Source organism: Plectropomus leopardus, chromosome 10 (assembly GCF_026936395.1).
Source record: "Plectropomus leopardus strain MGB_pleo_1.0 chromosome 10, ASM2693639v1, whole genome shotgun sequence".
Taxonomy (NCBI): Eukaryota; Metazoa; Chordata; class Actinopteri; order Perciformes; family Serranidae; genus Plectropomus; species Plectropomus leopardus.
The window spans coordinates 13,484,813-13,503,725 of NC_142185.1; the positions used below are offsets into that span (position 1 = coordinate 13,484,813).

At 37.7% G+C, this 18,913-nt stretch overlaps 2 protein-coding genes across 2 annotated transcripts; both read right to left on the reverse strand.

Annotated features, from left to right (window-relative positions):
- Positions 1 to 25: 25 nt before the first annotated feature.
- LOC121948820 (translationally-controlled tumor protein homolog) lies at positions 26 to 6,342 on the reverse strand. Its single transcript, XM_042494303.2, has 6 exons — positions 6,212 to 6,342; positions 3,496 to 3,569; positions 2,721 to 2,905; positions 2,487 to 2,592; positions 2,239 to 2,355; positions 26 to 382 (listed from the first exon to the last, which is right to left on the reverse strand). Exons 1-6 carry the CDS (start codon positions 6,237 to 6,239, stop codon positions 380 to 382), a joined length of 513 nt encoding a protein of 170 aa, XP_042350237.2. The 5' UTR covers positions 6,240 to 6,342; the 3' UTR covers positions 26 to 379.
- Positions 6,343 to 9,966: 3,624 nt separating this feature from the next.
- LOC121949123 (translationally-controlled tumor protein homolog) lies at positions 9,967 to 18,055 on the reverse strand. Its single transcript, XM_042494730.2, has 6 exons — positions 18,023 to 18,055; positions 13,580 to 13,653; positions 11,855 to 12,042; positions 11,614 to 11,719; positions 11,316 to 11,429; positions 9,967 to 10,348 (listed from the first exon to the last, which is right to left on the reverse strand). Exons 1-6 carry the CDS (start codon positions 18,048 to 18,050, stop codon positions 10,346 to 10,348), a joined length of 513 nt encoding a protein of 170 aa, XP_042350664.2. The 5' UTR covers positions 18,051 to 18,055; the 3' UTR covers positions 9,967 to 10,345.
- Between the last annotated feature and the right edge of the window lie 858 nt (positions 18,056 to 18,913).

Sequence of the window (18,913 nt, forward strand, 5' to 3'; positions counted from 1 at the left end):
CACCAAAATACAATAAAACAGAAAATGGTGGCCTTAGATTTTATTTGCAAATGAAACCCGAAGTATTTTAACTGTAAATGGAATTGTATTTAATGCAACCAAAAACAAGCGGCCGGAGGAGGTCAACCTGTAGAGACAGTACGCAGACAGAAGAAAAGCCATCTCACATACGGGCAGAGCTTCATTCTCTGTCCTACCTTTTATAAATTTTAAAAGAAATTGGCCAATTCTGGGTAATAAACTAAACAAAGCAAAGCCAGAAAGAAAAAGGAAGGACGAGTCACGTTTGATTTGGCCCTTGGCCAAAAATTTGTACAAAAATGTTTCTGCTCAGGCACTGTGCAACATGGCAATCCTTCCGCTACAGATGTAGTTCCAGTTACTGCAAGAAAGAGGAAAACACGTTATTATACTTTGTATTCCAAGCATCTTTTTACAATTAATAGTTCTTAATTTTCTGTGCACTGAAGAATTAACCAGTTCAAGTTGTCAAAAAACTGATTGTTGTTGTTTGTGTAAAGTCACAGTGACTCGGACTATATAAAAGCTTCTGAGCTCAAAGTTCTGCATTGATGGTGATGATGGCAAGACCACTTAGATGTTTCTGTCCAATTGTTAAATGTATGTTTATTTTTAAAAAACTTTGGTCTGACACAAGTAACTTTATTAGTAAATGTAATAACTTAAAAGTGCACCATTTGGCGAGCTCATTCTGCGGCTGCACAGTGCATGCTGAACCAGCAGCAAGCACAGCTCAGACCGCATTTTGTCTGAAATGGCCTCAACTGGTAGTTGAGTTAATACAGTACGTACTGTATAATAATGAGTGATGATGATCATATTGGGTTGTTTTTGGTGCACCCTCCAGCAGTGGTGTCCCACGCACATTGCGTGATGTGATGTGCGTGATTGCAGCAGCACCATCCAAGAATAATACTGTGAAAACTACACCAGATGGTGGCTACAAAATGTTGAAATGAGTTCAGACACTCTTTCATTTTTGATTAAACATAAACTGACTCAACACTATCATAGTAAACACTGTGTTTTAAACACTGTTGGTCTCTTTATACACCAAAAAGACACAGTGCTCGTGAGAGCATGGTTTTCTCTCCATAAACCATCCACACTTGTTTGCAGATCATAATGTTAACAATTTTAATTAGTAGTTTAGCAAACTCACAGAATAGATGATCTAGATTATAATATTGTAAAATGTGAAGCTCAGATTCTGTCCTTGGAGTAACCAAAAGAAAGTCATCCAACAAAAGCTGATAATGACTTTGCCACCCTATGATTCTTATGTTTTTCCCCAATATTAAAGTTAAGATACATTAAAAGAGTTTTTCAATCTTATGTCACAAAGAGCTAAACTGCAAAGATCAAAAATATCTTTGTCTACAAAATACATTTAAATTTGGCTTTTTCACAGCTGATGAAAATGATATAATTTAGACGGAAAATCACTGATAACATCAACAGTGTCTTATTCACTTCCAGATAAAGGGGTCATACATATGGCAAAAAGATGTAAAGTAGCAAAATAAATGATTTATTCAACATATTAACTTTTTGCTAAAAATGTCTTTTTCATATGTAACCCCTTTGTAATCACCAACATTTTGTTTAGTAACTAATTAACTTACATTTTTTTCAGTAACTAAATTATTATTATATCACATTTTTTTGATTTATTACTATAACTTTTTTTTTATTACATGTAACTAGTTACTGCCTAACATTGTCATGATGTATTAAATGATCTCATACTCCAACACAATCTATAGCACTGCCTCCATCAAAAGATACATTTTACGACCTCCTTCACTGTTGCCTTGTTTGTTTTTGTCTGAAACTTTTGACTCTCTAGGGCCACTTATTGGATGTTTTTATATATCATAAAGATCATATGGAAGTATGAGGGCAGTGATTTTTACAGTGTTTGGGATGGATTGTTGTACATAAAGGGGTTATAAATGAGCCTCAAGTAAGTGAGTGAGTCAGCATGAACAATATCAGGAGTCTGAAACTGACGCAGTGAAATAGAATTCAGTCATCACTTATTTTATTTACTCCTGTGCTTTTCATACTGTGACATGTCAAAATGTTTTTGGTTTTTTTTTGCGTGAAAAATGCGTTTTTCTTTTTCTAAAGCTGAATCACATTTCAAATTAAAAAACACAACAACTAGTTACTTCATGTCACTTGTGGGTTTTAGAGACTCAGCTGAGTACTTACAAATTTCTCTTCCAGCAGACCATCTTTGAAGAAAAGCATGAATGGCGTGGTGCCGTCCTCACGGTAGTCTAGCAGTACCACCATGCCCTCTGTGTTCATGGACTCTCCTGTAAAAAACTGTAGTGAGACAAACAGTAGATGTCAGAAAAGAGATGCTAATCATAGACTATGACAGTGCAGTTAAGAAGATGACAGCTATGGTTTACAAATGTGTTTGGTAAAGCTCTCATTTTACATAATCATGATACCTGATAGTTATCTATGTTTGACACGATCTTCTTAACTACTGGTGTGACACCCCTCTTAAAGGTCTCCACTCTCTCTGGGTTGTTTTGTTCCAGCCAGCTCAGAACGCTGAACAAGCAAACAGAAATGACCAACTTTAAAGAATCAGTCTGTTAGATCCAACACACACCCCACAGTTACAGCTGAGGATGCACCAATTTAACCTCCTGTCCTGATCCTCAGGCACTGATACTCACGCCTTCACGTAGCTTTTGATGTACATTTTGTACGATTTCGCGTTGAAGCCCGTCTGCTGCAGTTTGTGGTTAAGGACGATGTTTATACCAGAAACGGAGGATGTCTCAGTGCCCTCTGTTACTTCCTCAGCAGAGGCATTGGCCCCAATCAATCTCTCATCAATGTCATCTGTCCTGGTGATGAACTAGACACATTATGCAGGGGAGCAGAGAGGACAGACATGATGAGGTGGAGAACATGAGCTCATGGTGAATGACAGTGAAAATGGGTGGATAGATAGTCAGATAGATCATATAGCTTCATGTTGAAAAGTTAGAGCTCATGCGGCCATGTCATTACACATTTGGCTCAGCCGTGTTGAGGATGAGCTTCACTTCATCTCCTAAAATAAGCAAAATAAAGGGCAGCTAAATAAAACTGAAATAATGTTGACATTTAATCTGTCATTTGAAATAACATTACAATACATCTCTCTCTTTCTCTTTCCTATGTCATTTTTGTCATCTGCTGTAGTTTGTTTTTTACGACATCTATTGCACGTCTGTCCGTTCTGGAAGACGGGTCCCTTCTCAGTCGCTTTTCCTGAGGATTCTACCATTTTTTTCCTCTGCTACAGGGTTCTTGGGCAGTTTTTCCTTAGTCGTTGGGGGGTCTAAGGACACAGGGATGTCATATGATGTAAAGTCCGAGGCAGACTTTTTTTTTTTGACAATGGGCTTTATAAATAAAATTGAAGTGAATTGAATCCCATCTACATATGTAACAATTACGCACCATTCCTTCAACTTCGTAGAGGAGGCCATCATTGGATGTACTGATTTTGTAGATGTCCGAGAACATCTCATCACCTGCGGAAGGAAGCAGTGTCACACTTAATGAACATAAAGCAAAGTTACAGTGCCATAAACTACAAGATTCATACACTGGATGTCAAGCTTAAATTTCACAGTAATAAGTAACTAATGTTACCATCTCGATCTGAACTTCCCGAACCCATGAGGTAGTATCGCTATACAGTCATGTCAGTTTTTAATGCAGTGCCATCTGAGGGGTAGAGGGTCACAGGCATTCGTTGTTGGTTTTCATTTTCACCCCGTATGTTCATAGATTTCTCCAGATTTTTAGGAGTCTCTCCAGAATCTTTTGATGATTTCATGGATTGTAGATGATAAATCCTAAAGTCCTTGCAATAGTGAGTTGAGGACTGTTTGCCCAGTGTTTCACAATGTGGCTACCCTTGCTTGTGAACAACAGAATATTTATAGGATGCCCCTTTCATGTCTGTTAATGAGACTGTCATTTATAGAATTCTACAACTTTCCAAGTCTTTTGTTGCCCCCATCCCAACATTTTCTGAATGTGTTACAGGCATCAAATTTAAAACCAGTATACATTTTACAAAAATAATTGAAGTTTATCTTGTCATGTACTATTTTCAACTGAATATGGATCATAAAGAATTTGCAAATCATTTGCATTCTGTTGTCATTTTTGCTTTTCACAGCATACAGCTTTTTTTGGAATTGGGGCCGTACTGTAGCGATCTACGCCTTTAGGTTTGATTAAAAAATGTAAAGATCTGGAAAATGTTACACATGGAAGTCAAACTTTTTTGGCCTCGTGTCCATGAGTAACTGCGTCCGATGCTGTATTCAGTTTTTTTTATCCACTGTATTCCTGAGAGTGCTACTGTAGAAATGCTTATAGGTGCATCTTCCAGTGAGACAGCGGAAGCCGCAATAAGCTAGTTAGTCCCATTCACTATCTATGGTTAGTCCAAGTGGCTAATCTGGAAGGCTAACTGCCACCTGTAGTTCTCTGGTAAATGCTGCGCTGTCTGCAGCCGTACCAACAACTAGACTAAGCTAACAACATCTGTGTTTTTATTACAAATCTTTCCATATTAATAAAATAAAATGCATTGTCCAATACCTAATCTATATGGGATGCAATTTATCTGGTATTTTTTGCACACAACTTAAATATATACACTCCACTATGATTTCACATGCATGGAAAAACAAGAAATAATAAAACAAAAACTATTTTGAGAGACATAGCTCATAAGAATTAAATAAGACTTTGTGGAAGACAATTACACCTAGTATAACAGGTTTTACACTCAACGTCAGTAGATTATAACCCAGTCTTTCCCTGTCTGCATTTAGGTAAAGACAATCAGAGGCAGAGTAAGGCAGAGGGCAGGTCATGCCTTAGCCATCCCAGGAAGAAATAAGACTTACCGCCTTGTGGTTGCATGCCTCCACAAACCAGTTACATTGTGGTTACAGTTACATTCATGTCTGTCGGCGCTCATTAGTAGCCATTAATGTTGACAATACTCTAAATATGGATGCTGTATATTCTGCAACATGGAACTTCACATACATCTTCCCCTAGCAGCACAGAAAATCTATACAATCAGTACAGTTTCAGCAGTTTCCCAAGATAGCCAAAAGTCTCCCCTTCTGGTTCAGAGTTTTGAGTAATGGCCAGAAAAATATTTTTGCAGCACATTATGATGTCACAGTGAGTTGAGCTTGGGCTATAAAATTGGGCTGTAAAATGTCATTGCTTCATAATTTTTATCCTATGAGACTATTGTGTTTTGTCATAATTAGCTCATTTATTCTTGAGTTAAGGCTAAAAACACATTTTATGATGTCACAATGACCTTGAATATTGACCACCAAATAAGTCTGCTCTTGAGTCCAAGTGGACGTTTGAGCCAGACTTGATGAATTCCCTCAAGGCCTTCTTGAAATATATCCCATTCATGAAAATGGATACAAGGTCACAGAGACCTTGACCTTTGACCACTGAAGTGTAATCTATATGTCATTTAGTGAACATTTGTGCCAAATTTGTAGAAATTCTCGAAAGGTATTCTTGAGATACCACGTTCTCGAGAATGGGACAGATGGATCGACAAGCCAAACTAATAATGCCTCAGGCCACGGCTGTCACCAGCAAGAAGGCATAAAACTTGCATCCAGTGGGAGTGGTTTTCAGAGTGTGACGCACATTACAGTGTTTAATACTCTAAACTGCCATCTGCTGGATTAAAAGTAAAATCTTCATTTATATAAATAAAATAACCCCTTCCTCCCCATTTCCCACTCTAAATTCTCTATTTTCCAGATGTTTGCGAGAGCCTAAAAGTTTCTCTAAACTGCTGCTGAACACCTTCTCCAGAAACTCCTAAACCATGGAGAAATATTATTGCAGTATTATATCAATTGTCAATTGTTGTGACATTGTGGCTATAAATTTTCCCCCCTTTTTTGCAAGAAAGGCCAAAATCTTCACCTGATCCTTTCAAAAGTGAAATCCCTCATGCTTCTGACTGGCTTGTCCTCCACAGCTTCTCCTCTCACACCATGTGCCAGCCTTGTCTTACCTACTTCCTCATGTTCACATCTCTTCTTAGATCTAACTCTGATAATTTTGGTCTCCCTTTCTCTCTTTGAAGAAAAGCATGATTACTTACCGCTGATAATATCCTTGTAAACGATCATTTTGCTAGTGAAGTTACAATTTGTGCTGAGGTTTCAGAGTGTGTGTTGAGAGATCCAGGAAGTTGTCAGTGAAGTGTAAGAGGAAAGTATGCCAGAGCGCAGGTAGAGAAAAAAATCACCTTAGCCTCACCCACTTTTTAATAGATGGGCGGACTGATTCTTTCACAGTATTAGTTCCTTCGAGTTGATGCATGTATATGTGTTGCACCTTTTGAATATTGATAATTTGCAAAATGTGAGATCAGTTTCTCCATGAAACTCTGTAAAGTACATGCATATTTGACAGCAAAAGCTACCCACCCCACAAAAATTGTTATCAATGCAGTACAAGTCATCATGTATCAGTTTACATTAATAAATGTAAAATATTCATTTTAATGTATTGATTCAACATCATTTTTGTATGTAAGAAGCTATGTAGGTTTAAAATATGTTACAGAAATGTCACTGACAGACAATCTGTCATTATTTGAGGAGCAAGTTGCAGATGTCTCCGCTACATTTGCGTCTTTGTGCTGCATTCAGGTGGTGTCAGAATGCTCACAAAAATGAATTAAATTTTATAGCTCACTGAGGTTCTAATTTATAAAATGGTACAAAGGATCCATATTAAAAGTACACATACACACAACAGCCAAAAAATGAGTTGAAAAATATTCAGATTTGTAAAACTGCGTACGCCTGTCAGTCTGCAAATTGTCAGTGCTTGAGTCTCCCCCACATCCTGCCCTCTGCATGCCCACATTCACCCATAAACAGTCAATTCAAAGCACCTCATGAATGTTAATAAGCTGGCTGATCAGTGGATCTTTACAATGAATCTCTTAATAGTCAAGAATGGCAACAACTGAGTGTCACTGGTGTTTATAGCAATCATAGTGATTGCTTTACCTTGCACAAATGATTGCCTGCCCTGATATATCATTTCAAGATGGAAGTTTAATAGGTGAACCCTATTTATTTATTCTAGTTTTGTTATGGCGATTTTGTCCTGCATTATGATAAGGACTAATATGAAGATATGGAGTTCAGTGTTTGTATGAGAGCTGCTTTTTTCCAAACGTTGCTAATTTTCACATGGTCCATACATGCAAGTGGTGAAGATGTACGCCAGGTGACTGGAGAAGGGGGTGTGCCATACTTGGTGATATATGAACAGTATTAGAGGATATTATTTAACACTGCCTTTAACACTGTTTTTTGAGTTTTTTAATGTTTTTTGATGTGCAATTTAAGCTGCGGGTCACAGCTGATCAGGAGAGTCAGCATACAGTTGGGCTGTCCTCTGTGCTCTGGGGAAATGTGATGGTGAGACTGCTGAAATAATGAGCAGATTTCAGTGTGGGATTTTAGGTGTCTTTAGGTGTGGATTCATGTGTACTCAGATGTTCATAGTGGTGAAATGTAACAAAGTAATAATACTTTGTTTCAGTACCTATGTATTTTTTGGTTGTATCTGTACTTTACTTGAGTTTTAAAAATTTTGTCAATTTTCACTTTTACTCCACTAAATTTCATTGCTAAAATGTATACATGTATTCCCCCACATTTCCTCTAAGCACCTATACAATAAATAATAACAATAATAATAATAATAATAATAATAATAATAATAATAATAATAATAATAATAATAATAATAATAATAATAATAATATTAATAATAACAATGATACTAATAATAATAATAATAATAATAATAAATATACATTCAAAAAATAAAGTTTTTCTTAAAGAGTAATGTGCACAGCAACATAGGAAGAAAAGACCAAAAAGTACAGAAAATGAAAATAAAATAAAGATACAGGAAAGTAAAACAAACAAAAAAAGGAACTGACTCTAAAAAACTGCTTAAAAATTATGATTCTGTAGAATAATTTTTAATATTTAAAAAAAGACTATTATAAATATAGCTCTCTAGACGTTTTTACCCAGATTTTCCAAAAATAACATTTCAAATCTACTAATTTCATTACACATTTCTTGTGTAACATTTCTTGCAAGTTGCTATTTTCCCCATGTTTTGAAAAAAAAAAAATCAAACCAATAACAGTCAAATGGTTTAAATACTTGTAAAAGGCGTCTCAATGCAGCACAAGAAAACTGCTGTTAATACATGTTTCGAAGAGTCAGTATCATAAAATTTCTTTTGATATTTAGTCAGATATTTAAAGACATTTGTTTGAGTAATATTCTAATTAGCAACTATGACTTCTACCAAAGTCATTTTCTGGTAAGATATCTGTAGTTTTACTCAAGTGTGGCTTTCAGTTACTTCATCCACCACCTTATGTTCGAACAGCTGACTCCATACAGATCAGACACGAATTAAAGGCTCGTTTCACACAGCACGCGTCAGTCGTTCAAAAGATTCCTCAGTTCATTTTTGCCAATCACGCTCTACATCCAACATCCACTGAACTGTCACGTCAACTTCTGGTGGCTAGCTAGTTAGCTAGCAGAAGGATTTTAATATCTTTTAACAACAGATGGTTGCAAAGCAAAATGCGTATTAATATGATCGATATCTAGACAAAGCATATGTCTCGGCTACAATTGATGTCCCATCGGAAGGTTGTCAGATAAATACAATTGAATTTTATCCAACGCCAGTAAAGGCTGTTTAATTAATAATTTGACTGGCAAACTGTTTGGGAAAAAAAAACATGTTAAAATAAATGAAAGACCTCCAATCCAGTTAAAGGTGTAATTTTGTGATAATATCCTAAATTGAATATTGAATATTGAAATATTAATAATAATATCGAATATTGAAATTGATTGGATATTTTAAGGCAACTGTTAATCAGTAAAAGCAGTAGATGGTAACTTACATAAAATTCACTCATATTTGCTAAAACTGTCAGTATATATTGATAGTAGTGCATGAGAAAAATAATCTGTGAAAACAACATTCTAGTGCTCCTATTTGCATTTACAAGAATCTACCACATCTAAACAAAAACAACCAATCAGAGCCCAGAAGACTCTAACACAGCTGTCAATCAAGTAAATCTCTGCTCATGAGCTGCTGGTCAGCTAGGCAGGGCTGAGCAGTTATGTTCCTGCATTGCCTATTTCTTGCTTCAAATGTTTCCAGAAACTATTTTAGTGTACTGTTTAACTATAAAATGAAAACGTTTGCTCCGTCCGGTGGGCAGTGCTTGGTTCTGGCTCAACTTCGACATGGTGGCAGGGTAACAAAACTTCTCATTTTACCACTCCGACTTCACTTTGGTGAATCTTAACTATCTCTTTTAAAAACAAAAGTCACACAATAACACAACCTAACTGATCAATGCAGCAGTATGCCAACTCATGCTGTTCAAGGTAAAATTACTGTTTGTCAAGCGAGTCTGGTGGCTTTCAAGAAAGTAAAGATAAGGGCTTTAATTGCTTGTTGTGAGGGACTGATGGCAAGGTAAAGCTGTGAAAATATTCTAGTTATAGCATATGTGATATTGTTGTATTAGGTTGGCCTTTTTTTTAGGGTCGCTTAAATACACAAGCTGCACTCCCTGTCCACAGCAGTACATTACTTTGCCTCCGTGGCAATACTACTACAAACTTGGAGCTTGTTGATGTAAGTCTTCTCTAGGTAATACACAGACTATGGATAAGAACCTCATACAAAGCCAATTAAAAAACCCCATCTATCCCTATTAGTCAACCCAAAATGTTCCTTTTTAAATAAAGAACTAGAAAATCCCAAGTAGAAAGGCTTTCTCAACATCTGGATTTTATTTTAAAATTAAATCTGAGGTATTTTCATTGTAGATGGAATCATATTTAATGCAACCATAAACAAAAGGTCTGAGGGGGTCAGCCTGTACAGATCACTACTGAAATAGTATGCAGACTGAAGAAAAAACATCTCACATTCAGTCAGATATTTCACTCGCTGTCCTGCCTTTCATTTAAGTCTTGAAAAATTTTGGCAAATCTTTTGTAAAAAAAAAACAAAAAAAAAAAACTGTATTCATTGACCTATCCTGTTTGATTGACCAGCCTTTGCCAATAATTTGTAAAAGTGTGTTACTGTCAGGCATGATGAAAAAAACTAATCCTTCAGCCTTATGGTTCAAAGCAGATGCAGTTCCAGGTAGTTACTGCAAAAAAAGAAAAATACATGTTAAAGTACTTTGTCTACCAAGTATCTTTTCACATTTAAGAGCACTCAGTTTCCTGTACACTCCAAAATTTACCAATTCAATTTCTGTTAAGTGAGAAATAGAATACAAGACTTTATAAACATACATCCAAGAGGTACAGTGATCTAGGAAAAAATGAAAGCCTTCTGCTGTGAAACCTTACACAATTTGCTCAAAGTGTGTGTGGATTGTCAGAGGGGGTCAAGTGTGCTCAGTAGTGTTTTTTTAGGGGGTCACTGCTCCGTCCAAGAAGAACAAACAACAACACAGTGAGACTGAGTTTAGTCACATTTGAAATTTTGATTACAGATTAACTGACTCAACACACTGTTGGTCATTTTGAAGGACACAATTATGTTAACTTTTCAAAAACTAAAACCAAAAATCTATAACTCCATGGACTCTGTATGCTCTGTGTTCCCCCGTCACACAAGAGAAGCATAGGAGAAGGACCCGGGGCTCAACATCGATGACTGTTGGGATAATATCCCTGACTTATTTCATAAGTGTTTGTTCTGTGCTATGGTAGCTTCTGTGCACTGGTAGATCCAGTTTAAAATTACACTTAGAAACAGTAATGGGGGAAAACAGAGCATTATAGAGCTGACATTTATCTTGTTAATGAATATTTTACACTGTTGATGCTCAATGAAATGTTTTTTTTAAAGAGTCACTTAAGAAAAGCTGATAATCACTTTTGTGACCCTGTGATGCCTCTAGCAAAAACTGCTCAGATCAAAAATATCTCTGAGCACATAATACAATTCATTTTGCCTATTTCATAGCAAAATGTTTTCTGTGAAAAATCTATGCTAAAAGCAAACAAGCACCTGTTTGGGGGGGTATTGGGCTTTTTTTAACAGTTGAATCACATAAAGTGACTTCATGTTACTCGTGGGGCTTTCAGAGACTACTGAATACTTACAAATTTCACTTTCTCCAGACCATCTTTGAAGAAAAGCATGATCGGCTTGCCTTCTTTGCTGAAGTCAAGCAGTCCCACCATGCCTTGTTCATTCATGCTCGATCCTGTGAAAAACTGCAGGGAGACAAAAACAGCATTTTAGAAAACAATCTGCAAACTAGTGAGTTCAGTTTTTGAAAAGACGCAAATCTCAAGATATCTGACCAGAATTATGGGGGAATGGTTAAGAAGTGGCAGGAGCTGTGGTTTACATCATGAGTTTAAGTGCACCTATAATTTTACATAAAAATCATGATACCCTGTAGTTGTCAAAGTCTGTCAAGAGCTTTGGAATTTCTGCTGCGGCTTCCTTCTCAAAGTCCTCCACTCTATCGGGATTGTTTTTTTTCAGCCAGTCCCTAATGCTGAACATGCAAACAGAAATGACAAATTTTAAAGAAACAGACGGTTAGATCCAACACTCACCCCACAGTTACAGCTGAGGATAACCAGTCAAACTTTTTCTCCCGATCCCTGCTGCATTGAATACTGATACTCACGACTTCACGTAGTCTTTGATGTGAAGTTTGTACTGCTTTTTTGTGTACGTTGTCTCTTTCAGGTCATTGTTAAGGGCAATGTCTACACCAGAAACGGAGGACGCTTCATAGGCCTCCACGGTCTCATCTGCAGAGGGGTTGGCCCCAATTGATATCTTACTAACATCGTCATTCTTTCTGGTGGTGAGCTAGACACATTAGGGAGTGGAGCAGAGAGGACAGGCATCATAGGAGGGAGAACATGAGTATATGTTGAGTCACAGTGAATTGGTAGACAGTTGGCTGATTGGCAGATGAGGACAGCTGTATGCTAAAAAGTGACAATGTTTGTGGTTGACCTCATTCAAGATGCACTCATCACTGATCAGTGCTGCCTCCAAATCATTGGGCCAATAGAGCAATCGACTTCACTGGCTGAGTGGGATACTTTCTGTTTAGCACTCTGCCTACTTGAATGGGGATAAAATAATTTATCCCTGCAGCTCGACTAAACTTTCCAAATATTATTAGACTGAATGGATCAAATTCTGTGTTTGAATGAGTCAATTTGCAGGACTTTTTTTTTCTTTTTCTTTTCTTTTTTTTTTGGGCAATTTTGCCTTCATTAGATAGGACAGGAGATTGCTAGCATGAAAGGGGGAGCAAAAGGGGATGACATGCAGCAAAGGCCCACAAGCAGGAATCAAACCTGTGGCCGCTGCGGCAAGGACACTGCCTTCATATAAGGGATGCCTGCTTTATCCACTGAGCCACCTGACACCCTGAGAAAACATCTTTTGAGTACAATGGCATCAAAGACTTGGGAGTTGTAATGCCACTGCTTGGCCAATATAAAAATTGGCTTCAAAATCTGGAGCACTTCCTGGGGACCTCTTGTCCATACCTTGTCAAGCTCATAAAAGGTCAACTTTGTAACAACCCATCACATCTTTTAAAACGGGGTCAACCACAACTCACTACAGTAAACATTTCTGTCCATTCTTTGCTCAGAGTTGCTCTGAGAATTGTCCTAAGGTACTCCTTGCTAGAAAATTTGAGGCTAAATGTGGAGTCCCTGAGAGTACTTTTAAAATGTTTGTGAACACAGCCTCTGGGGTTTCAACAGTGTCGTGCATAGTGCCTGGCTCTGATAGTTTGAGCTCTGTAGGACGTGAAGGATTCCAGTAAATCCCAATATAAGCACCAGGAGGAGCCAGAGAACCCTGATTTTCATCAACTGTCTCATGTACTCCTCTCAGAATATTGTAATACTTCTAAGAAATATGACAAAAAATATTTTTACATAGGTTACCAACTGTGGCTTCTTTGAGAGTAACTTTTATTTATACCAGGATCTAGTTTGAACTTTAAGGGGAAATCCTTAAAAAATGTAATTTTGAATATATATGAATATATGTGAATATGACCTCAGGATGCTATGAACAATGTGTCCCTAAAACTAGCTGCGTTAACAGCGTTGGTTGACATTTGTTGCCATCTTTAAGCTTATTTTGTGTAAATATATCTAAAGCGCATGTAATAGTATATTCATATCATATATATTCATGCCATACACTACTTTAAGGGTGAAACTTGTGCTGTCACCTTTGTCAAGATTCTTGAACAGGGTAAATTGGTAACATGCATTAATTCTGGCCTTGCATTAGGCCTACCATGTGAAGAGAAAACCTCCTGAGGTTGACCATACATACACAAATCCCATCTTCATGTGTAGCACCTGCTCACCTTTCCTTCGACTACGTAGAACAGGCCACTTTCTGGCTCTGTGATTTTGTAGACGTCCGTGACCATCTCATCACCTGCAGGGGGAAACACACTTAATGAACACAAAGTAAAACTCTGGGCGGCATAAATTACACGATACAAACACTGGGCAGCAAGCTTAAATTGCTCAGTTGTGTTTAATTAACGCTACCATCTTGATCTAGAAGTCGTTTTAGGGAGTAGGGTTGGGCTGGTGTAAAATTTTTCAAACAGTTTTGATATTTAGCCACACATTATACCGAACTAGACTGAACTGTACAACTAGGTGTTGCACTTCACTGAGAAGCTGCTACTGAGTGAAAGATAATGTACAACAGCACTGCTCCCAGACCACACACATCAACTGGATTTAATTATCTTCCATGTGCAATTGGTGTAAGTTTTTTTTAAACTGTTGAGCTTGCCACCTTGTTTATTACTTTTTTACTATTTGGCACCCTTTTAAAAAAAAGAAAAAAAAAACTGTTTATATTGTTCTTTTGCTTATCTTGTACATACCTGACTGCTATCACAGTGCAAATTTCCTTATTGTGGGACAATTAAAGGATTATCTTATTTTATCTTGGCTTAGCTTAGTTTAGCTTAGTTTATCTTTGTTTAGCTCATCTTAGTTTATAATGAGAATAAAAGTGCCCAATGAATAAGCGTGCAGCGATTCCAGTCCATTTGGTGGCAGTAATGCACTACTAAGCTGATTGCCAACCACCAATAAATACTGGATAAGAAGATGCAGTAAGCCGCACCACAATCAGCTGGACAACTTTATTGCCATCGTTTTTTTATGCCCCCACGTCAACAGATATTCATGGCCAGAGGCATTTTGTTTTTTGGGTTGTCCGTCTGTCCGTCTCTTTTTTTTAAATTATATCTTAAGTATGTCTTGAGGGGATTTCTGCAAATTTGGCACAAACATCCACTTAAACTCAAAGATGACATAATTAGATTTTGGTGGTCAGAGGTCATGGTCACCTCACAAAACATGTTTTAAGTGCAGCCTGACTGGTGTGTGAAACATACAACCATTAATTCCTTGTGTATGTTTTTTGATGTCACTTTTGTCTGCCTCAGATTCGAAATCTTTCCATGTGCATGCAGTGTTAGTATTCTTTGAGACCAACTACTATGTCTTCTTTTGTCATCCTAAACAACACATGGATTTTTGGGTAAAGAAACACAACATACGCCATCTCCATCTTCTTCTCTCTTACATGTACTAAAATTTGATCTCTTTGCACACGGCCTGTCAGACACCCGTGGCTCCATATAATATTATATTTAGCAAGAAGAGAGTTTTTTTGCTTTTTGTGTTCCCAACCACAGAGCACCTTCATTACACTTGTCTGAAGTTCCATGCATTCTGGACTTTTTTCCTTTTTTGGGGGGGTAATATTATGTTACTAAGGTTGTTAGACTGCTAGATTGTTAGAATTTTTCATGATGGATGATGGGAAGTTTGCTTTTCTTTTTTTTTGGAGGCATTTCTGGAATTACTTAGTGAGGGCTGTGGTTTTTGATGGACCAGTTCGGATCATTAACAGCGTACAGCCCCAGAAACTTTGTACTGCTGACTCTCTCTACAGCAGCTCAATCGATGGTCAGCAGGGTGTACACACTGAATCATTTCTAAAATCAACAACCAACTAAAGCTCATTTATGCTCCCTTTATGTACGAAAATAGATGTGTCAGTTTCAAACATTGTAAATGTCACTGCACTCATACTTGCATGTGTCCTTTATGATACAACCAACAGATGGCACTATAGGGCAGAGTCAAAATTTTCACTCAATGGAAATCATTTAAATATTTGAAAATTGTATGTTTTTCTTTTTGTTTTTGTTTTGCTTTTGTTTGCCCTTTTAATTGTGTTTATTATGTCTCCTATTAATGACTAACATCTATTTTTCATCATTTTTTTCTCTTTTCTCTTTAATTATTCACCTCAAAGGGTAGAGGGGGGTTGTGGAGGGAAGATCTTGAGCGGGTAGAGGAAAGTGGGCCTAAGACTAAAGAAAACACCAAGTTTACAAAATATGAGGTGATTGTGGAGGAGGTCGTGCTACTGTACCTTTAGACAGAGGCAGAGTTGTAGGCAACGGAGGTCTGTGCATTCATTAAATACATCTGGTAAGTGCACAGAAAATTCTTTTAACTATTTTCACCATATATTTAATATATTATTATAATATAGAATTTTTTTCAGTCCTACCATTATTTAAATTTCTTTATCATCTCCTAAGGCCATATCTTGCTTGAACTATACTACACACCCCCATAATCTCGAGCGGTACTGATCTGTATTGTCCATATTCATAAGCTCTGAGAAAAACACCCACAAATACAAACAAAATGAACTCAGAGTGTGGACGAAAGGCTTCACTTCATAATGACGGGGGAGAGACACTTTGAGACAACAGCCTGCTGCACTGAAGTATTGGAGATGTCTGTAAAGACATTTGTCAGCTGCTCTACACAGTCCCTGAGTATCCATCCTAGTGTGTTTTCTGGTCCTGCAGCCTTACAGGGGTTGTTCCAAGACAGGACTCAGATCCTGTCTTGGATCCTGTTCAGCAGGCTATGGTAGGGCTTTGAGGACAGGTGTGTTGTTTGGGACGTCAAACCTTGCACAGACATTACTCAGCTGGTTAGGAGGGGAGGGGTCATTATTACAGACCTGTGGGGTGGCTTTGTAATCCATGGTGACCTGGATTCCCTGACAGGGGCACCTTGCGTCTCTGTTATCAGTGAAGTTGTTGTTAATCCTTCTGGTGTATTGCTGTTTCACTTTTTTGATTTTCTGAGACAGATTGTTCTTTGTGGTTCTCAGGCCTGCCTCATCACCTGCTCTGAATGCTGCAGCGAGCAGACCTCCCCAGTCATCCATGGTGTCTGACTGGAGTGCACGGTCAGTGTGTTTACATTCACGGTTAAGTCGAGCTACAGTTATAGCTTGATTCAGCCATTTAACTGGACTGCTGTCCTTGTCCCTGTATACAAGCAACAGGGGAGAATTGTTCTGTTGATGGAAGTATGTCTGGCTCCTCTATGGTAAGTGGCACATACCAAATACCACACATACTAAACAAGTTATCAAACGGCAAATGGGTGCCATGTCAAACAGTGACAACATGGATAACTTTTCAGTTCTGTACATTTTTTATACATACTTTTCTTCCCTTCTTTTTTTTGTTTTATTTTTCACGGCTTTCTAGTACAAATCATGCTGTTTGACTTCTGGGTCAAAGCCGGGTGCTGGGACTGGGAAGTATGCGCAGAACGCCCTGAACAGTTCAGGTCGGGCTGAAGCGTAAACATAAAAGAGACTGACCTCAAACCACATAAGTGTGTAGGGTCTGACTTAGAGAAGTTCGACTTTGGGTGATTTCAGATGAACTAACATAATAATTACACTTTTTCTAACATCATGTAAACGTACTGAGTGATTGCTCTGTTCTCTGTCACATCATCTGTGCACTTGTTGATGTAATGCATCAAATACTCAGTGTACTGCTGTAGGTCAGCGTGGTAGTTGTGAAAGGCTGCCTCTCTGAAGATGTTTCAGTCCATAGATTCAAGACAGTTCTGTAAAGCTGCGGAGAGGGGAGCTCCCCTCGAGGCCACACTCTAATTTGTTTCTTTACTAGTTTAACCAGTTTCACAGGACGACTGTGTACAGGTGTGGTCTAAGGAGCTGAGGTTGGGGAAAGGGGGAAGCCTCGCATGCCTCCTTCAACAGGTGTAGGCTTTGTCAAGTGTGTTAGTTTCGCTGGTTGCAAAGTTTCTGTGTCAGTAGAACTTTGACAGGACTGTTTTTAGGCGGAGATGACAACAGCATCCTGACACCACACTTTGTTGATACTGAGGCCATATGAGATATCGCATTTACAAGAGCAGGATGGATGGACAGACAACCCAAAAACCAAATACCTCTGGCCACAGCTGTGGAGGCATAAAAACGTGGGAGTGGTTTTCAGAGTGTGACATGTTTAATAAGGTGTCACACTATAATTAAAATAAAATAAAATAGAATAAATAGCCTGCATAAAATAAAATAACCCTTTCTTTCCTTTTTCCCACTCTAAATTTTGCATTTTCCAGATGTTTGAGACTGCTGCTGCACAACTTCTCCAGAAACTCCCAGAAATCTTCTTACTGTATTATATAAATTCTGTATTATGTAAATTTTCTCAGTTCTCCTAATCAATTGCCACAAAGCCCCAAAACGTCATCTGATCCTTAATAAAGATAATTTCCCAGGCTTCCCCGACTGATCCACAGCTTCTCTTCTCACTCCACACGCCTACCTTGTCTTACCTTCTTGCTAGTGCTCACATCTTTAATTAAATACAAAACTTTTAATTTTAGTCTCTCTTTATCTCTTTCAGGAAAATAAAAGGATTACTTACCGCTGATGACGCACCTGTAGATGATCATTTCGCAAGTGATGTTATGAGCTGTGCCAAGGATTCAAAGCGCGTGGACAGATCCAGTTTTTCTGCGAAGAGGGGTCTTGTGTTACAAAAACAGGTAAAAAAAATAATCACCTTTTCTCCGCCCCACCCACATGCGTACCCAGCCGGCTCTAGCCCCGCCCACTTAATTGTTCTTTCTTATGCCTTCGTCATCCAACTGCTGTAACAGTTAGCTAATCAATATATTTAGATATAATTTGTTTGTGTTTTTTTTTCATTCTACAACAAATAGTTGCATCCTGAACGTAGATTGTAGTTCCTAACAAGTAAACCGGACAAATATTTTTCATGGTTGATGACGGAGATTGAGGAGTTGGTATCACGATGCTGAAGTTAGCTTTTGATTCGTGGCTTTTGGTTCAGCAGGTTAATGGGAGAATAGGGAAACGTAGTCATTGTATGTACACAGGCCCTCTGCTTTTTGCACCTGTTACCTTTCAAGTAAAGCTTCAGTACTATGTGCAACCCACTCTCTTAATTTGTGAAACTTTTGTCTAATTGTGAAAATGTATAAAAAAAAAAAAGAAAAAGAAAGAAAGAAAGAAAGAAAACATTTCAGTGCATTTTTTCACATGTGGACCACATTGAACCAGGTCAAAATCTAAAATAATTTTACCTAGACTTATCAAATCTGGACTAGTTATCCCAGAAAGGCTAAAGATTATTTAAAACAAATTTTGATATTTGTGTTTCATTTATTCCATTTGTGAAAATACAAATGCAAAACAAAAAAACTAATTGCTACATTTGCATTACTTAAATCCAGAGCCCTTTAAGAGAGTTTATTCTAGTGCACTACTTAGAGGCACGATTAGTACTAGTACT

Excerpts from the sequence above, each read along its gene's own strand:
- LOC121948820 (XM_042494303.2), bottom strand. The coding sequence starts at position 6,239 with ATGATCGTTTACAAGGATATTATCAGCG. Across the intron at positions 2,593-2,720 it reads ATCAAAAGCTACGTGAAGGC|CGTTCTGAGCTGGCTGGAAC; the intron begins GTGAGTATCAGT and ends TTGCTTGTTCAG. Across the intron at positions 2,356-2,486 it reads CAAACATAGATAACTATCAG|TTTTTTACAGGAGAGTCCAT; the intron begins GTATCATGATTA and ends GTCTCACTACAG.
- LOC121949123 (XM_042494730.2), bottom strand. The coding sequence starts at position 18,050 with ATGATCATCTACAGGTGCGTCATCAGCG. Across the intron at positions 13,654-18,022 it reads CTACAGGTGCGTCATCAGCG|GTGATGAGATGGTCACGGAC; the intron begins GTAAGTAATCCT and ends TTCCCCCTGCAG. Across the intron at positions 12,043-13,579 it reads TCTACGTAGTCGAAGGAAAG|CTCACCACCAGAAAGAATGA; the intron begins GTGAGCAGGTGC and ends TAATGTGTCTAG.